The sequence below is a fragment of the Erythrolamprus reginae genome, chromosome 1 (genome assembly GCF_031021105.1).
Source record: "Erythrolamprus reginae isolate rEryReg1 chromosome 1, rEryReg1.hap1, whole genome shotgun sequence".
In the NCBI taxonomy this organism is placed as follows: domain Eukaryota; kingdom Metazoa; phylum Chordata; class Lepidosauria; order Squamata; family Dipsadidae; genus Erythrolamprus; species Erythrolamprus reginae.
In genome coordinates, this window is record NC_091950.1 from 423,035,622 (window position 1) to 423,051,571 (window position 15,950).

A 15,950-nucleotide genomic window follows, 5' to 3' on the forward strand; every position below is an offset into this window, starting at 1 on the left:
TCATGTTGCCTTTGATCTTTCCCCCAACTAACTTCAGATTGTGTCCCCTTGTTCTTGTGTTCACTTTCCTATTAAAAACACTTCCCTCCTGGACCTTATTTAACCCTTTAAGATATTTAAATGTTTCGATCGTGTCCCCCCTTTTCCTTCTGTCCTCCAAACTATACAGATGGAGTCCATGAAATCCTGATACGAGTCTTTCCTTTCCTTCTTTTCATCAAACTAGCCATGCCCAGTTCCTGCAACCGTTCTTCGTATGTTTTAGCCTCCAGTCCCCTCATCCTCTTCGTTGTTTTCTCTGCACTCTTTCTAGAGTCTCAACATCTTTTCTGCATCGTGGTGACCAAAACTGCACCCAATTGCTTCCCCGAGATCAAACCCAACCCTGTCCGTCAATTGAATCAAGTTTAACAGCCCTGCCTGAAACTGTTGTGAACCCGAACTCCAGACCCAAGTGAGCCAATGCAACCGAAGTGCTCGTGGTTGTTAGAATTGGGACACACAAATGACAGAGCTCCACGACTCGTCTATGCAAACCTATGGCCTCTGCATTTATTAACAACTTTTAATCTTTTGACATAGTTTTTTTTTTCTTTTTCAATCCATTGAAGTTTGTCATCTACAGGGGTGGGAAAAAAAGGAAACCCGCAACAGAACAACCATGCACACATACACATAATCTTGCAAATACACACGCACGCACGACCCTGTCTCTCTGTGTTTGTGTCTACGTTTCTCAATTCCGATGTCGCTCAAAAAAAAAGGCCCCGTTTCTTCTCCCAACTTTTTCTAGGGAGCCAAAAAATTTTTTTAAAAGGAAGAGTTGTGTACAACACAACAGAGGAAGGGAAACAATTTCTTTTTCACAGAATTGGTTTTGTCTCTGGCGGGGCTTCGTGGTCAAAAGGAAAAAAATGCTCCATTCAGCGACTGTTGGAAGTTACAACAGCACTGGGAAAAAAAGGGACTTATGACCAATCCTCGCACTTATGACCATTTCAGCATCCCCCACAATCGGAATTTAGGCAACAGGTACGTTATTTACAACAGTTGCAGCGTCCTAGGGGTGGGGTTTGTAACACAATTCCCCTTTGTAACTTTTCCAACCTGCTTCTGACAAGCAGAGCGAGATTCGCTTAATGACCCCACGATTCACTTAACAACTGATTTGCTTAACCAGCGTGGCAAAAAAAAAAAGGGGTGTGTGTCAAATTTTGCACGACTAACAACCGAAAATTCTGCCCCATGTTGCGGTCGAAAGCCGAGGACCCCCTGTAATAACTAACCAGCCAATAGTACAATCCAGCCACCAGCGAGTCTATTCAATTTCAATTCACTAGATTTGTATGTCACCCTTCTCCGAAGACTCAGGCCGGATATATTTGGTCCCTGAACGTGATACAATTAGAAAATAGAATTAACAGAGTTGGAAGGGACTTTAAAGGTCTTCTAGTCCAACCCCCTGCTTGGGAAAGAAACCCAACACCATTTTAGACAAATACCTCTTAAAAACCTCGAGTGATGGAGCACCCACCACTACTGGATTAATTAAGAATTAACCTATTCCAGTGATTAATTGCCCTCACTGTCAGGAAGTATCTCCTTAATTCCACGTTGCTTCTCTCCTTGTTTAGTTTCCACCCATTGCTTCTTGTTCTACCCTCAGGTGCTTTGGAGAATAGCCCGACTCCCTCTTCTTTGTGGCAACCCCGGAGATATTGGATCACTGCTATCATGTCTCCCTTGGTCCTTCTTTTCACACCCAATTCCTGCAACCGTTCTTCGTATGTTTTGTCCTCCAGTCCCCTAATTTTCTTTGTTGCTCTTCTCTGCACTCTTTCTAGAGTCTCGACACCCTTTTTGCATTGTAGCGACCAAAACTGAATGCAAATATTCCAAGTGTGGCCCTACCAAGGCCTTATAAAGTGGTATTAAACCTTCGTGTGATCTTGATTCTCTCCCTCTGTTGATGCAGCCTAGAACTGTGTTGGGTTTTTTGGCAGCTGCTGCACACGGCTGGCTCACATTTAAATGGTTGTCCACCAGGACTCCAAGATCCCTCTCGCAGTTAACTACTGTTGAGTAGCCTATAATGTGCAGGATGGATGTGGGAAAAAAATAACTTTTTTTTTCTCTTTTAATATTAGATTTGTTCCACTGTAACATTGTTTTTATTATTGTTGTGAGCCGCCCTGAGTCTTCGGAGAGGGGCGGCATACAAATCTAATAAATTATTATTATTATTATTACTATTATCTTTGGTTGGGGAGGGGCTCAAAGGATGAGTTACTAAGACGGACCTGTCAAAGAAATGAGGTCCATGTGTCTTAGGAATACAGGACATCCTGTAAGCAAGGATGTTAATCCAAAATGCAGTTTTCTTTCCTCCATCTGAAAGAAAATTTAAAAGCCAAGCAAACTCTCCCACGGCACTTCTTCACAGCCAGTCCTCGACTTACAACAGCGACCGTTCGAAGGTTCAACAGAAACACCGTTTTTCAACACTGCAGCCATCCCGCACGGCCGCGCGATCAAAATTCAGACCTTCTAGGCCAGGGATAGGCCAAGTTGCCTCTTCTATGACATGTGGACTTCAACTCCCAGAATTCCTGAGCTAGCAAAATTGGCTCAGGAATTCTGGGAGTTGAAGTCCACAAGTCATAGAAGAACTAACTTTGCCTACTAGGCAACCGACTCGTATTTACAATGGTTGCATAATCCCCTTTTGTGACCTCCCAACAAGCAAAGTCAGTGGAGAAGCTTAATGACCCGCTGACTAATTTTGCAGCCATGGTGGTTCATTTGAAAAGTGGTTAAACATGGGGAGGGCAAGGACCTCCCTTAACCAACGTCTCGCTTAGCAGCAGAAAGGTTGGGCTTGCTCAAGGGAGGTCGTTAATTCGAGGACTACCTGTATTTTGACCTACCTACAAAATTATACGGGCACCATATAATTCACACACAGTTGATTCCGGTACAGCTTGCAAAAATTAAAAATTAAATTATAGTCTGGGGCGTCGCCCCGTTTCTATCCCCTCCCTGATCCTTTGAACCAAACATGGACGGATGTGCAGTTGAAAACAATGGCACCCCTTTATGGAACCGCAAAACCCCAGTTCCTGGGCTGACCCGTTGTGTCTGATCCTGTTTTGATTGGGGAGGCATGGGTTGTTGTGAAGTTGGGGTTGTGTAGTTTCTTTTGCTGCATCTTAGGGGAAAGTGGTTTTTGTTTGGTTATCTCTTGGCCCGACCCAAAGAGAGAGCGAGAGACGACTGTCAAGGTCTTTAGAAGCACTTTCGCCAGCCGACAAAGACAGCCAAACAGCTATAAAAGAATGAATAAGCCTTTTCACGGTCTGTTTTGCACCATGGTCAGATTTAAGCGCCAGTGTTGTGGAGGACTTCGGCTGGGAGAATGGTAGAGGTGAGTCCAAAAACACCTTTTGGGTCGGTGAATTGGGGTTCCGCAAAAGCTCCCACCCTCGTTTCCCATCCTCCTGTCAGCTTGCCCCCATAAATTCTGTTTTATACTACTGGACCCGAGTTAGCCCCAAATAACCCACTAAATATTATTGGCAGGGAACAACAGACCCAGAGACGTTTTCTTTCTTGCACACAAACACACACAATTATCTCACACACACATACACACACCGCACATCCAGCATGTCTAAGGCTCGCAAGGGAAGCCACCGCCTCTTCATTCTGCTGCCACTAAAAGTACCTTCCAGAAGGAGCTTTGGGGACTAAGCATGGGCGCTTAGCCACACCGTGTGCAGCCACAAAGCCCATGGACGAGAACGGCCGGGTGAAGCACACAACCGCCCCCAAAATTAAGAAAAATAACCCAAAATAGAAACCAGGGTGGGACTTAGGCCTTCTTGAGACCATCATTTGACACGTTGCGACTTGTCTTGGTGGAGGAAGAGAGCGCCGAGGTCAGGCTGACCGGCCAAGAGAGCGGAGCAGGAAATAAGAGAAGAAAGGAGAAGAGAAAGAGAGAGATGAGAAGGAGAGAAGGAGAGATAAGAAGGAAAAAAAGAAGGGAAGAAAGGAGAAGAGAAGACAAGAGACGAGAAGAAGAGAAGAAGAGAGAAGGAAAAAAGAAGGGAAGAAAGGAGAAGAGAACAGAACTGAGAAGGAGAAGAAGGGTAGAGAAGGAAAAGATGAAAGAAGAGGAGAAGACAAGAAGGAAAACAAAACAGGGAGAAGAGAAGGAAGAAGATGAAGAGAGGAGGGGAAAGGAGAGAGAGAAGGAGAAGGAAAGGGGGGAAGGTGGAGAGAAGGAAAAAGGGGAAGCAGGAGAAGGAGAAGGAGGAAAAGGAGAGGGAGGAGGAGAGGGAAAGAAGGGGAAGGTAAAAAGAAAAAAGGAATCCGGAGGAGGAATGATGCTTGGAACAAACGTCCAGCAGACGTGGTTGGTAAATCCACAGTCACTGAATTTAAACCTGCCTGGGATAAACATAGATCCATCCTAAGATAAAACACAGGAAATAGTATATGGGCAGACGAGATGGACCAGGAGGTCTTTTTCTGCCGTCAGTCTTCTATGTTTCTAAGGAAGGAGAGGAAGGAGAAGGAAAGAGGGGAGATGGAAGAGAAGAAAAAAGGAATGAACCGAGAAGACGGAGAAGGATAAAAAGGGAAGAGGGAGAGGAAATGAAGGCAAGTGAGGAGAAAGGAAAGGAAAAGAGAAGAGGGAAAAAGAGGAAAAGAAAGGAAAGGCAAGAAAAGAAAGAAAGAAAGAAAGAAAAAGAAAGAGAAAAAAGAAAAAAGAAAGAAAGAAAAAGAAAGAGAAAAAAAGAAAGAAATGAAGGAAAAAAGGGAAAGAAAGAAAAAGAAAGAGAAAAAAAGAAAAAATTAAGAAATGAAGGAAGGGAAAGAAAGAAAGAAAGAAAGAAAGAAAGAAAGAAAGAAAGAAAGAAAGAAAGAAAGAAAGAAAATCAATTCATGCAACAGCCACCGACAGAGCAAATCAGAAGAAGCTGTGATGCTGACCGCAAGGGAGAAAACAGGAGAGCCTTGGCTACTCCAGCACTCGGCAACCCAGAAGATGACCACTTTCTGGGGAAAGCCCGGGACATTCATTCAAGGCCGGGCCCTGAATCCCGTGTCCGTGGCCCTCTTCTTTCTGCGGCCCAAAGGGAAGACCGTCCGAACGACTCCGGCCCGTGTCCAGGTGCGGAAAGTGGGTCCTTGTGCAGAAAAAAACAGAGCTGGACTCCTTGGAGGGAAAGACAGAAGGGTCAGGGATAGACTGGTACAAAACAATCCGGGGTGGGGGGGCTGCAGCAGGCAGAATTGCCCCCCCTCCTCGAGGAGCACAAAGCCCTCCTTGGAGAAGGGGAGGGGGTGGTCAGCGTCCAGAAGCCGCCTCTGCCGCAAACCCTTCTCCTCCCGCTTCGAAACAAACGGGAAACGGTGATAATGGCCGCGGAACTGCCCGCCACTACACATCCGTGGATAAGTAGAGAGCGTTGTGTTTCAGCTCGGCGAAGGAGAGGGGTGGGTGTTGCAAGTAGTACAGCAGCACTTGGACCTGGAAAAGGGGGGGGGGAGAGACAAAGGCAGAAGGTGAGATGAAAAAAGGGGGGTTCACACATATGATGACCCCCTCTCCCGGACGCTTCCCCAGTTCTCCGTCCAGATGTCAGGAAGAGGTCTGGAGTCTATTTTGTCCTGTGCAGCCTGTGAAGGAGTGTGCAGAGTGACCTCTAAGTTGTAAAGTTACACATACACATAAGAAACATGAAGTTTTAGCAGATATCCAGCTGATAGCCCAGAGATACTAATAATAATTCAGTAATATAATCCAGTGTTGTGGTTAGCTCTGGCTCAGCTCCTGCCCCAAGGAATGTGGAGGTGGATGTGGGGGAGACATCCACATGCCGCAGGCCTGTTTTGCTCCCAGTAGAATCTGCTGACGAAGCCTCCTCTGACCAAGGAAGCGTGAGTGACAGGGAAGAGGGGAGTTTGGCAGACAGCCCAGGAGGAGATCAATCATCTGTATCATCCCTGGATTCTGAACAAGAATTAATGACACATCCACGCATGCGTAGAGTGATGCATAGGAGACAACAACTGAAGGATTATTACAAGAGAAAATGAGGCCACCTGTGGTTGGGTGGGGCTGCTGTAATTAGTGCTACAGATAAAAGTGCAGCCTGGTGTTTGAGCCTCATGGCAGTTTATCAGGCATCCCGAGTCTGCAGAGAGGAGCGGCCTACAAATCTAATAAATAATAATAATAATCTGATTCATTGTTTTGTCAAGATCATGGTTTTTGCTCTTCAGGATTGTGTGTGTGGACTCTCTGGACTTTAGAATTGGACTCAATTTTCCAGTTATTGGGTGAGTAATTGGACTGCATTTAACCTGTGCCTTGTGTGTACCAGAAAATCCCTTTGACATTTAAAAAGGGAGCTGTTTCTGTTTTTCTGTTTATAAAAACTTTTTGGTTTTCCTTTTATCCTGTGGTGTGTGTCTTCCTGGACTAATTACCCAGTAATTACGGGCAGTTGAGACAGGCCAGCAGAACAATCCAGATACATTGAAGTGTATAAAATACTATTTACAGTGCTTTGGCAAATATCTTAGCCAAGAACAGTCCTAATCATACACAGTTAAATCAGCTAATATATATACAAAACTATAAGTCTTACTTTGTTCAGCTTACAAATACATAAACCAGCATTTAACACACAGTTTCTACTACAGAAGTCGCAGAGAACGTAACAGAGACAGCAGAGAGAGAATCACATATCTGGCTCCCTCTTGTGGTCATCCGTAACACTAACTCTTAAAGCAACAGTGTGTCAATACGTTTAAGCATATATTGTTGGTTGGTTTTATACATTGCCAAACCCAGCCAGTTACGTACATAGTACTAACACAGCCAAAGACCCGGCTCAAACAGTGTTTGGGCGAATGGGCAGTGGACAAAGGGATGGAGGTCCAGGGGCCCATTGGCTGTGGAGGGCCAACCGAGGAGAAAAGCTGGTTGTAAATAGAATAGAGGAGAATCGGGAAGGGGGACTTGGAGGTCTTCGAGTCCAGCCCCTTGCTACACAAGGGATGGCAAACTTTTTCGGCACTGAGTTTTTGTAAGTTCAAATACTCTCTATGGTTAAGTGGTAGAAAGTCTGTTTGTGTGTGTGTGTGAAAGAGAGAGAAAGACAGAGAGAGAGAGAACGAGAGAGAGAGAGGGAGGGAGAGAAAGCATTTGGGGTTTCCGATAGCAATCAGAAATTTTCCAAGTCTTTTGCAGAGTAAATGTTGTTTTATAATGTACAGTAGTACCTCTAGATACGAGCTGCTCCACATGCGAGTATTCCAAGTTATGAGCCACGACAGGAGCGAAATTTTTATTCGACACCCGAGCTCAAATTCGGGATACGAGCCGAGCTTCCACTAGGTGGCGGAAGAATCCTTGCTTTTGGTTATCTCGGAGGGGAAAAACAAAGTCTAAAGCCATTTGTTCCAGATACGAGTTGATCGACATACGAGCTCCGTTCTGGAACGAATTAATCTCGTATCTAGAGGTACTACTGTATAATGTTTGTTGTGTATACTCCTGTTCGGTTTGGGGATTTTTCAGATTCTGATTCAGAAAGGCTAAGTTTAGTGTTTCGATCGGCAAACTTTGCAAAGTGTAAAAGTGACCATTGAGATGAGTGACAGCCTGCTATCCGTTCCCCCACCACAAAAGGGGAAGGAAGATCGTCTTCGTAAGACAGGCAACGCCATTGGCTGTTCCGCAGAAGACCCCCTTCCCAAGAAAGACCCCCCCATCCCACCACGCTGCTCGACTCTCCAATTTCCCCACCCCGGTGCTCACCTGTGCCATCACGTCGTGGGACCAGATGTCCGAGGCCAAAGTGACGTGACTTTTGCTCTCCACTTCTGAGGGTCTCAGCAACGTCGGGCCGAAGACGGTGGCCAGGTTGTGTAGAGACATTTTGTTGACGGGCTCCTTCTCGGCAACCCTGCGGCAACGAGACGGGTGGAGAAGCCCCTGAGAATCTGGCGCCAGCTTAGCTGAACCCGATGGGCCCCCCTTTTCCCCCAAGCGTTGTCTACCCCCTTCCCCTCCTGCTATTCCCGTTGAAATCGCCCCCTCTGTAGGTCTGGGCTTTGGAGAAAGGGGTTGTGTTGGTTTAATTAAATGGTGACCTTTTTGGCTTTTGGGTTCCCTTCCTGTCCAGACTAAAATCCCCCTCACCTGTGTTTTCTGTATTTAAGTTTCTTTACTTATTTATTTGATTTATATGCCCCCCTCTCTATATGTCCTTTCCTAGTGCTTTTCCAGCCCTCTCTAAACAGTTTACAGAATCCGCCTCTTGCCCCCAACAATCTGGGTCCTCATTTGACCCCCTTCGGAAGGATAGGAGGCTGAGTCAACCTGGAGCCGGTGGTGAGATTTGAACCACTGAAGGACATCTAGCAGTTAGCTGAAGAGCCTGCAGTGCTGCACTCTAACCACTGCGCCACCCCAGCTGTTGAAGTCCACCTACGTAACAAAGCATGCTGCCTGGGGAATTCTGGGAGTTGAAGTCCACCCAGGGAGGAAATATATCTACAGCGAGAGCCAGCAGTTCCTCTTTCCGAGCCACGAGAGGGAGGAGGCGAGCGTGCAAAGCTTCCAGTCCTCAATTCCAAAATTCCCCACGGTGAGTGCGTTTCTTGGGCCAGCTGGGCCCCCGGCACCAAACCGCAGCTTCTAAAGGAAACTCCAGGTGCAAATGAGGACAGGGGGAATTCTGCAGAACACACACACACACACACACACACACACACACACACCAAGCCTCAAATTGGGGAAGGGGGTTGGATCTCTCAGTCTTCAGGGCCCCCTCCCTCTCTGAACCTCCTCAAATAAAATCCAAAGCCCCTTTCACAAAAATGCATGTTCAGTTTTCTACAAAACATAGGATAAATTGGTTGCAAAAAATTAAGAAATAAATAATTTAAATAAAAACACATAGAAGTGACTTTAAAGAAACTAGGACGAAACCTGGTTGGATATGTTAGATTACAGATAAGAAAGAATGATTTCAATGTCTGCTTAGCTATGAAAGGTGAGCTACACTAATTCGATTAAGAATAAATTGTATAAATAAATGGTAACCAGCTTTGATATTTTACTATCTAACATTAATATAATGTACAGTGGTACCTCGTGATACAAACCCCTTGTGAAATGAACCCTTCGTGATACGAACCCGGGGTTCAGAAATTTTTTGGCCCTTCTTACAAACTTTTTTCAGCTTACAAACCTACCGCAGATCGCAAAATGGTGCTCCGCTGGGCGCCGCTGCCCGGCTGTCACCTTTTAAAACAGCCGGGGGGCTTCTCGGCGTTCTCCTAAACCCGAACCCGAACTTTTCGGGTTCAGGTTCGGGAGACCGCGGAGAAGCGCCGCCGCCCGGCTGTCACCTTCTGAAACAGCCGGGAGGCTTCTCAGCGTTCTCCCAAACGCCGAACCCGGAAGTTCGGGTTCTGGAGGTCGCCGAGAAGCGCCCGGCTGTTTCCGAAGGTTACAGCCGGGCGGCGGCGCTCGGCAGAGCACCGTTTTTGCGATCGGTGGTGGCGTTTTCAGCCGATCTGGAGGCTGGAAAGGGGGTGGGGAATCCCAATAGGGAATTCCATGGGCGGAGCTTTGACATCGCGAAGACATCCAACCATTTTGTACTTACAAACCTGAGCCTCTGAAACTGTAACCGGAAAAGGCCGGGAGAAGCCTCCATGGGGCCTCTCTAGGAATCTCCTGGGAGGAAACGGGGCCGGAAAAGGCGGGGAGAAGCCTCTGTGGAGCATCTCTAGGAATCTCCTGGGAGAAACAGGACTAGAAAAGGTGGGGAGAAGCCTCCATGGGGCCTCTCTAGGAATCTCCTGGGAGGAAACAGGGCTGGAAAAGGCGGGGAGAGGCCTCCGTGGGGCCTCTCTAGGAATCTCCTGGGAGGAAACAGGGCCTCCACCCTCACTGTGGTTTCCCCAATCACACACATTATTTGCTTTTACATTGATTCCTATGTGAAAAAATTGCTACTTCTTACAAACTTTTCTACTTAAGAACCTGGTCACGGAACGAATTAAGTTTGTAAGTAGAGGCACCACTGTATATGATTTACTAATCTGATACTGTTTTTATAGTAATTTGAAGATATTATGAAATGTATTGAAAAAAGTTTGTATGGAGGAAAAAATATAAAAAATTATACCAAAAAAAAGAGAAAAATCTGGAAGCTTGGCCACTGACTCACTTTTTTTTTTTTTGGTTCAATACACAGTAATACACAATGAAGGTTCTAGAGGATATAGTAGAGAAGAAATACGAGATATAGGAGAGACTATAGGACAGGGGATGGAAGGCACTCTAGTGCGCTTATGTACGCCCCTTACTGACCTCTTAGGAATCTTTATGAGTTTATGACATTTATGACAGTTGCAAGGTCCTAGTTCATTTGGTGACCTGACAAGCCAAGTCAAACGGGGAAGCCCCAGATTCCCTTCACGACCTTTTGATTCACTTAACAACCACCACAATTCACTTAACAACAGGGGGCAGGAAGCTTGTAAGATGGGGAGGGAGAAAACTCGCATAACGATTGCAACAGAAACGCTATCAGTAACTCGCCGGCGAATCCTTGGAGGCTTCAAAGCGGAACAGAGGGATGGAAAACAGGAACATGGCAGAGGAATCAATGAAAGGAAAAAAAAAGCCCTTGAAAGAAGGGGAAACTCACCTTTTTAAATGTTCTAGGAGGAAGAGGAAGGTGATGAGGTTGTGGTCAGGAAGGCTCCGCAGAAGGTGCAACATGCAGTTCTCCCTGGCCGAGGGGTCCGCTAGTGCTAGGAAGGAAATACAAAATCACAACCTGCAACCACATCTTTTGTGGTTCCTGCAACCACATCTTTTTTAAAATAGATTTTATTAATTTTTAATAATAACAGACACACACCACATAAACACACAGTGATGCATGCTCCTACCACCCAACATCAATTCATCCAGACCCCTCCTCCAGACCACCAAAATGAGGGTGTACTTTTTTATATCAATATTCTTTTTGCATCGTGGTGACCAAAACTGGATGCAAATATTCCAAGTGTGGCCTTCCCGAGGCCTTATAAAGTGGTATTAACCCTTCACGTGATCTTGATTCTCTCCCTCTGTTGATGCAGCCTAGAACTGTGTTGGCTTTTTTGGCAGCTGCTGCACACAGCTGGCTCCTATTTAAATGGTCGTCCACTAGGACTCCAAGGTCCCTCTCACAGTTGCTACTGTTGAGCAAGGTACCACATATACTCTACCTGTGCATTTTGTTTTTCTTGCCTTAATGCAGAACCTGACTTTTTTCACCTTCTCTTCATTAAACTAGCCATGCCCAGTTCCTGCAACTGTTCTTCATAGGTTTTTATTTGGACTGGGAGTCATTGCTCACAGTCACTCATGCCCTCATCACCTCGAGGTTCGATTACTGCAATGCTCTCTACATGGGGCTACCTTTGAAAAGTGTTCGGAAACTTCAGATCGTGCAGAACGCAGCCGCGAGAGCTATCATGGGGCTTCCAAGATTCGCCCACGTATCTACAACACTCCGTGGCCTGCATTGGCTGCCGATCAGTTTCCGGTCACAATTCAAAGTGTTGGTCATGACCTTTAAAGCCCTACATGGCATTGGACCAGACTACCTCCAGAACCTCCTGCTACCCCATGAATCCCAGTGACCGATAAGGTCCCACAGAGTGGGCCTTCTCCGGGTCCCGTCGACAAAACAATGTTGTTTGGTGGGCCCCAGGGGAACAGCCTTCTCTGTGGCGGCCCCGGCCCTCTGGAACCAACTCCCCTCGGAGATTAGAACTGCCCCCACCTTCCCTGTCTTTCGTAAACTACTCAAGACTCATTTATACCGCCAGGCATGGGGGAGCTGAGATATTCCTTCCCCCTAGGCCATTACAAGTTATGCATGGTATGTCTGTGTGTATGGGTTTTATAATAAGGGTTTTTAGTTGTTTTATTATTGGATTGTCACATGCTGCTTTTATCATTGTTGTTAGCCACCTCGAGTCTACGGAGAAGGGCGGCATACAAATCCAATCAATAATTATTATTATTATTATTATTATTATTATTATTATTATTATTAATTTATTGATTGATTGATTGATTGATTGATTGGATTTGTATGCCGCCCCTCTCCGTGGACTCGGGCCGGCTAACAACAGTAATAGAAACAGCATATAACAATCCAATAGTAAAACAATTAAAAACCCTTATTATAAAACCAAACATACAAACAAACATACCATGCATAAATTGTAAAGGCCTAGGGGGAAAGTGTATCTTAGTTCCCCCATGCCTGACGGCAGAAGTGGGTTTTAAGGAGCTTACGAAAGGCGAGGAGGGTGGGGGCAATTCTAATCTCTGGGGGGAATTGGTTCCAGAGGGCCGGGGCCGCCACAGAGAAGGCCCTTCCCTTGGATCCCGCCAAACGACATTGTTTAGTTGATGGGACCTGGAGAAGACCCACTCTGTGGGACCTAACTGGTCGCTGGGATTCGTGCAGCAGACCTTGCTTCTATCCCTCTGTTGATGCAGCCTAGAACTGTGTTGGCCTTTTTGGGGCAGCTGCTGCAGACGGCTGACATTGACGTCCACAAGTCTTAATATTGCCAAGGCTGGAGATCCTCTGGACTAACTGGTTTAATTCTGGAAACCTTTTAAGGCTGCAGATTTGCCTAATCCCACAACAGATGCTGGATGGGAGGGAGGAGGGACCACCCAGCCAATCAGGACACAGGATGGGAAAACAGATGTCTTCATGGAACGACAGATGTTGTTGATTTTAAAGCAAGCCAGCCTGTTTTGGAGTAAACAAGTGCAGCAGTGGAAAAAGAATCTTACAGAATTTTACAGCTAGTCCTCAACGTACAACCTACGGAGCCTAAAATGTATGTTGTTAAGTGAGACATTGGTAGAGCGGGTTTTGCCCCATCCTGACAACCTTTCTTGCCACAGTTTATTTATTTATTTGTTTGTTTGTTTATTTTGTTACATATGTATTGGTGGTATTTATTTTTATTTTTTATTTTTATTTTTTATTTTTATTTTTTTATTGTATTTATTTTTTAATTGTATTTATTTATTTATTTATTTATTATTCTTTGTCCAATACACAATGCATATGGAAGAGAATAGACATGAAGTAATATATATATAAAGATAATATGTAAAAATAGAGGAGAAGATATATGAAAGGAAGGAAATATATATGATAAGTGAGATAAAGGAAAGACAATTGGACAGGGGACGAAAGGCACACTAGTGCACTTATGTACGCCCCTTACTGACCTCTTAGGAACCTGGAGAGGTCAATCGTGGAGAGTCTAAGGGAGAAGTGTTGGGGGTTAGGGGTTGACACTATTGACAATATTTGTTTTCGTAGATTGACAATACTTATATACACTATACTAGTAAGAGAGAAACATTAGGACAGGGGACGGAAGGCACGCTGGTGCACTTATGTACGCCCCTTACTGACCTCTTAGGAACCTGGAGAGGTCAACAGTGGAGAGTCTAAGGGTAAAACTTTGGGGGTTAGGTGAAGATACTACAGTGTGGCAGTGAGTTCCATGTATCAACTACTCGGTTACTAAAGTCATGTTTCCTGCAGTCCAGTTTGGAGCGGTTTACTTTAAGTTTGTATCTGTTGTGTGCTCGTGTGTTGCTGTGGTTGAAGCTGGAGTAATTGTTGACAGGAAGGATGTTGTAGCAGATGATTTTATGGGCCGTGCTTAGGTTGTGTCTAAGGTGACGTAGTTCTAAGCTTTCTAAACCTTGGATTTTAAGCCTAGTTGCGGAGGGGATTCTGTTGCGAGTGGAGGAGTGGAGGGCTCTTCTTAGTAAAGTATCTCCGGGCATTTTCTAGAGTGTTTATATCCGAAATGCGGTGAGGGTTCCAGACAGATGAGCTGTATTCGAGGATGGGTCTGGTGAAAGTTTTGTATGCTCTGGTTAGTAGTGTGACATTACCGGAGCAGATCTTCAAGGCTACAACACTTGAAGCCTTTTTGGTGATGTTGTTGCAGTGGGATTTGGCACTGAGGTCATAGGGTAGGAGTATTTAACGGAGTGAGGGTCTTTAACGGAGTAAGGGTCTTTAACGGAGTGAGAGTCTTTAACGGAGTGAGGGTCCTCTACAAGGTCTTCTTTGTTCAGCTTGTTGTTGTGGTTAGCTCTGGCCCAGCTCCTGCCCCAAGGACTGTGGATGTGGGGGAGACATCCATATGCTGTTGGCCTGTTTTGCCCCGTGGTGGAATCTGCTGATGAAGGCTCCTCTGACCAAGAAGACATGAGTGACAGGGAGGAGGAGAGTGTGGCAGACAGCTCAGAAGATCAATTATCTCGCTCCTCCTTGGATTCAGAAGAAGAGTTAATGATACAGCCACGCATGTGGAGAGTGATGCATAGGCAGCAACAACTGAGAGATTATTATCAAAGAAAATGAGGCCACCTGTGGTTGGGTGGGGCTGTGGTCATTAGTGAGGCTGCTATAAATAGCAGCCTGTGGGTTTGGCCATTGTGGAGGATTATCTGATCGTTGTGTTTCATGACTGCTTTACTGACTTTGACTTTTTGTGTGCTGATGTTTCCCCGCTTTGAAACTAAACCAGAGCAAAGTGTGTTTCACTTTGTGAAAGAAGAAGGACTGTGAATTGCCTCACAGCTGCAACCTAAGTATCACAGAACTGATAAGGGACTTGTACAAATTACCAGTTTGTTTGGAGACGAGGGCTCTTTGCTATACCAAAGAGGGCTTGGTTTAAGTGAATTTTCATTATAAAGAACATGGTTTTGAATTTTTAAACGTTTATGTGTCTGACATTTGTACCTGTGAATTTTTGGGAGGAGTCTACCAGAGAGCCCGACAGAACAGCTTGTATTTGGAGTTCTGGTTCTTTTTGTCAATGTGCAGGACAGTCGTTAAGTGAATCTTCCTTCCTCATTGACTTTCCCTGTCGGAAGGTCGCAAAAATGATCCTGGGACCCTGCGACCGTTGTGCATACGAGTCAGCTGCCAAGGATCTGAATTAAGATCACATGACCACAGGATGCCGCAACGGTCGTAAGTGTGAAAACTGTTCATAAGTCACTTTTTGCAGTACCGTTGCAACTCCAAAACGGTCACTAAACAAGCTTAGTAAGTCGAGGAATGCCTGTACTAAACATTCCCCACAATGAGATTGGCTGTGCTTTGGTTGAGAGTCTTGAGCTGCAAATTGTGACACCCTCCAGCACACACACAAACACAAAACCAACACAAACATAGATACAGGGAAATCCTTACCGATGCCTTGCATAAAAGTTGGATAGAGTCGGTCGGTCAGGAGGGGCTCTGGCAGTTCGCGGAAGTACAGCTTCAGGGTCCCAGCGATGGCGTTGATGTCCATGTCGCTCAGCATCACCAAGATATCCTTGCTGTCTAGGGTTCAAATCAAGCCTGAGTTTGGAGCAGTGGTCTCTCAATGGCTACTCCCAAAATCCCCCAGGCAGTCAGCCCAGAGAAGGAAGGAAGGAAAGAAAGAAAGAAGGAAAGAAGGAAGGAAGGAAGGAGAGAGGGAGAAAAGGAAGGAAGGAAGAAAGGAGAGAGGGAGGGGGAGAAGGAAGGAAAGAAAGAAGAAAAGAAGGAAGGAAAGAAAGAAAGAAGGAAAGAAAGAAGGAAGGAAGGAAGGAAGGAAGGAGAGAGAGAGGGAGAGAAGGAAGAGAAGGAAGGAAGAAAGAAAGAAGGAAAGAAGGAAGGAAAGAAAAAAGAAAGAAGGAAGGAAGGAAGGAAAGAAAGAAAGAAGGAAAGAAGGAAGGAAGGAGAGAGGAGGGAGAGAAGGAAGAGAAGGAAGAGAAGGAAGGAGAGAGGGAGGGAGAGAAGGAAGAGAAGGGAGGGAAGGAAACT

General features: G+C 45.6%; 1 protein-coding gene across 1 annotated transcript; it reads right to left on the bottom strand.

Annotated features, from left to right (window-relative positions):
* Positions 1–526: 526 nt before the first annotated feature.
* On the bottom strand, positions 527–15,503 carry LOC139158063 (active breakpoint cluster region-related protein-like). Its single transcript, XM_070735457.1, has 4 exons — positions 15,351–15,503; positions 10,746–10,851; positions 7,838–7,985; positions 527–5,539 (listed from the first exon to the last, which is right to left on the bottom strand). The coding sequence occupies exons 1-4, from the start codon at positions 15,463–15,465 to the stop codon at positions 5,450–5,452; spliced, it is 459 nt and encodes a 152-aa protein (XP_070591558.1). The 5' UTR covers positions 15,466–15,503; the 3' UTR covers positions 527–5,449.
* Between the last annotated feature and the right edge of the window lie 447 nt (positions 15,504–15,950).

Bases quoted from the DNA above. Each gene is read 5' to 3' on its own strand.
- LOC139158063 (XM_070735457.1), bottom strand. From the start codon at position 15,465: ATGCTGAGCGACATGGACATCAACGCCATCGCTGGGACCCTGAAGCTG. The intron at 10,852-15,350 runs GTAAGGATTTCC...TTTCCTTCCTAG, and splicing joins AACTTTTATGCAAGGCATCG to CACTAGCGGACCCCTCGGCC. The intron at 7,986-10,745 runs GTGAGTTTCCCC...TCGTTGCCGCAG, and splicing joins CTCCTAGAACATTTAAAAAG to GGTTGCCGAGAAGGAGCCCG.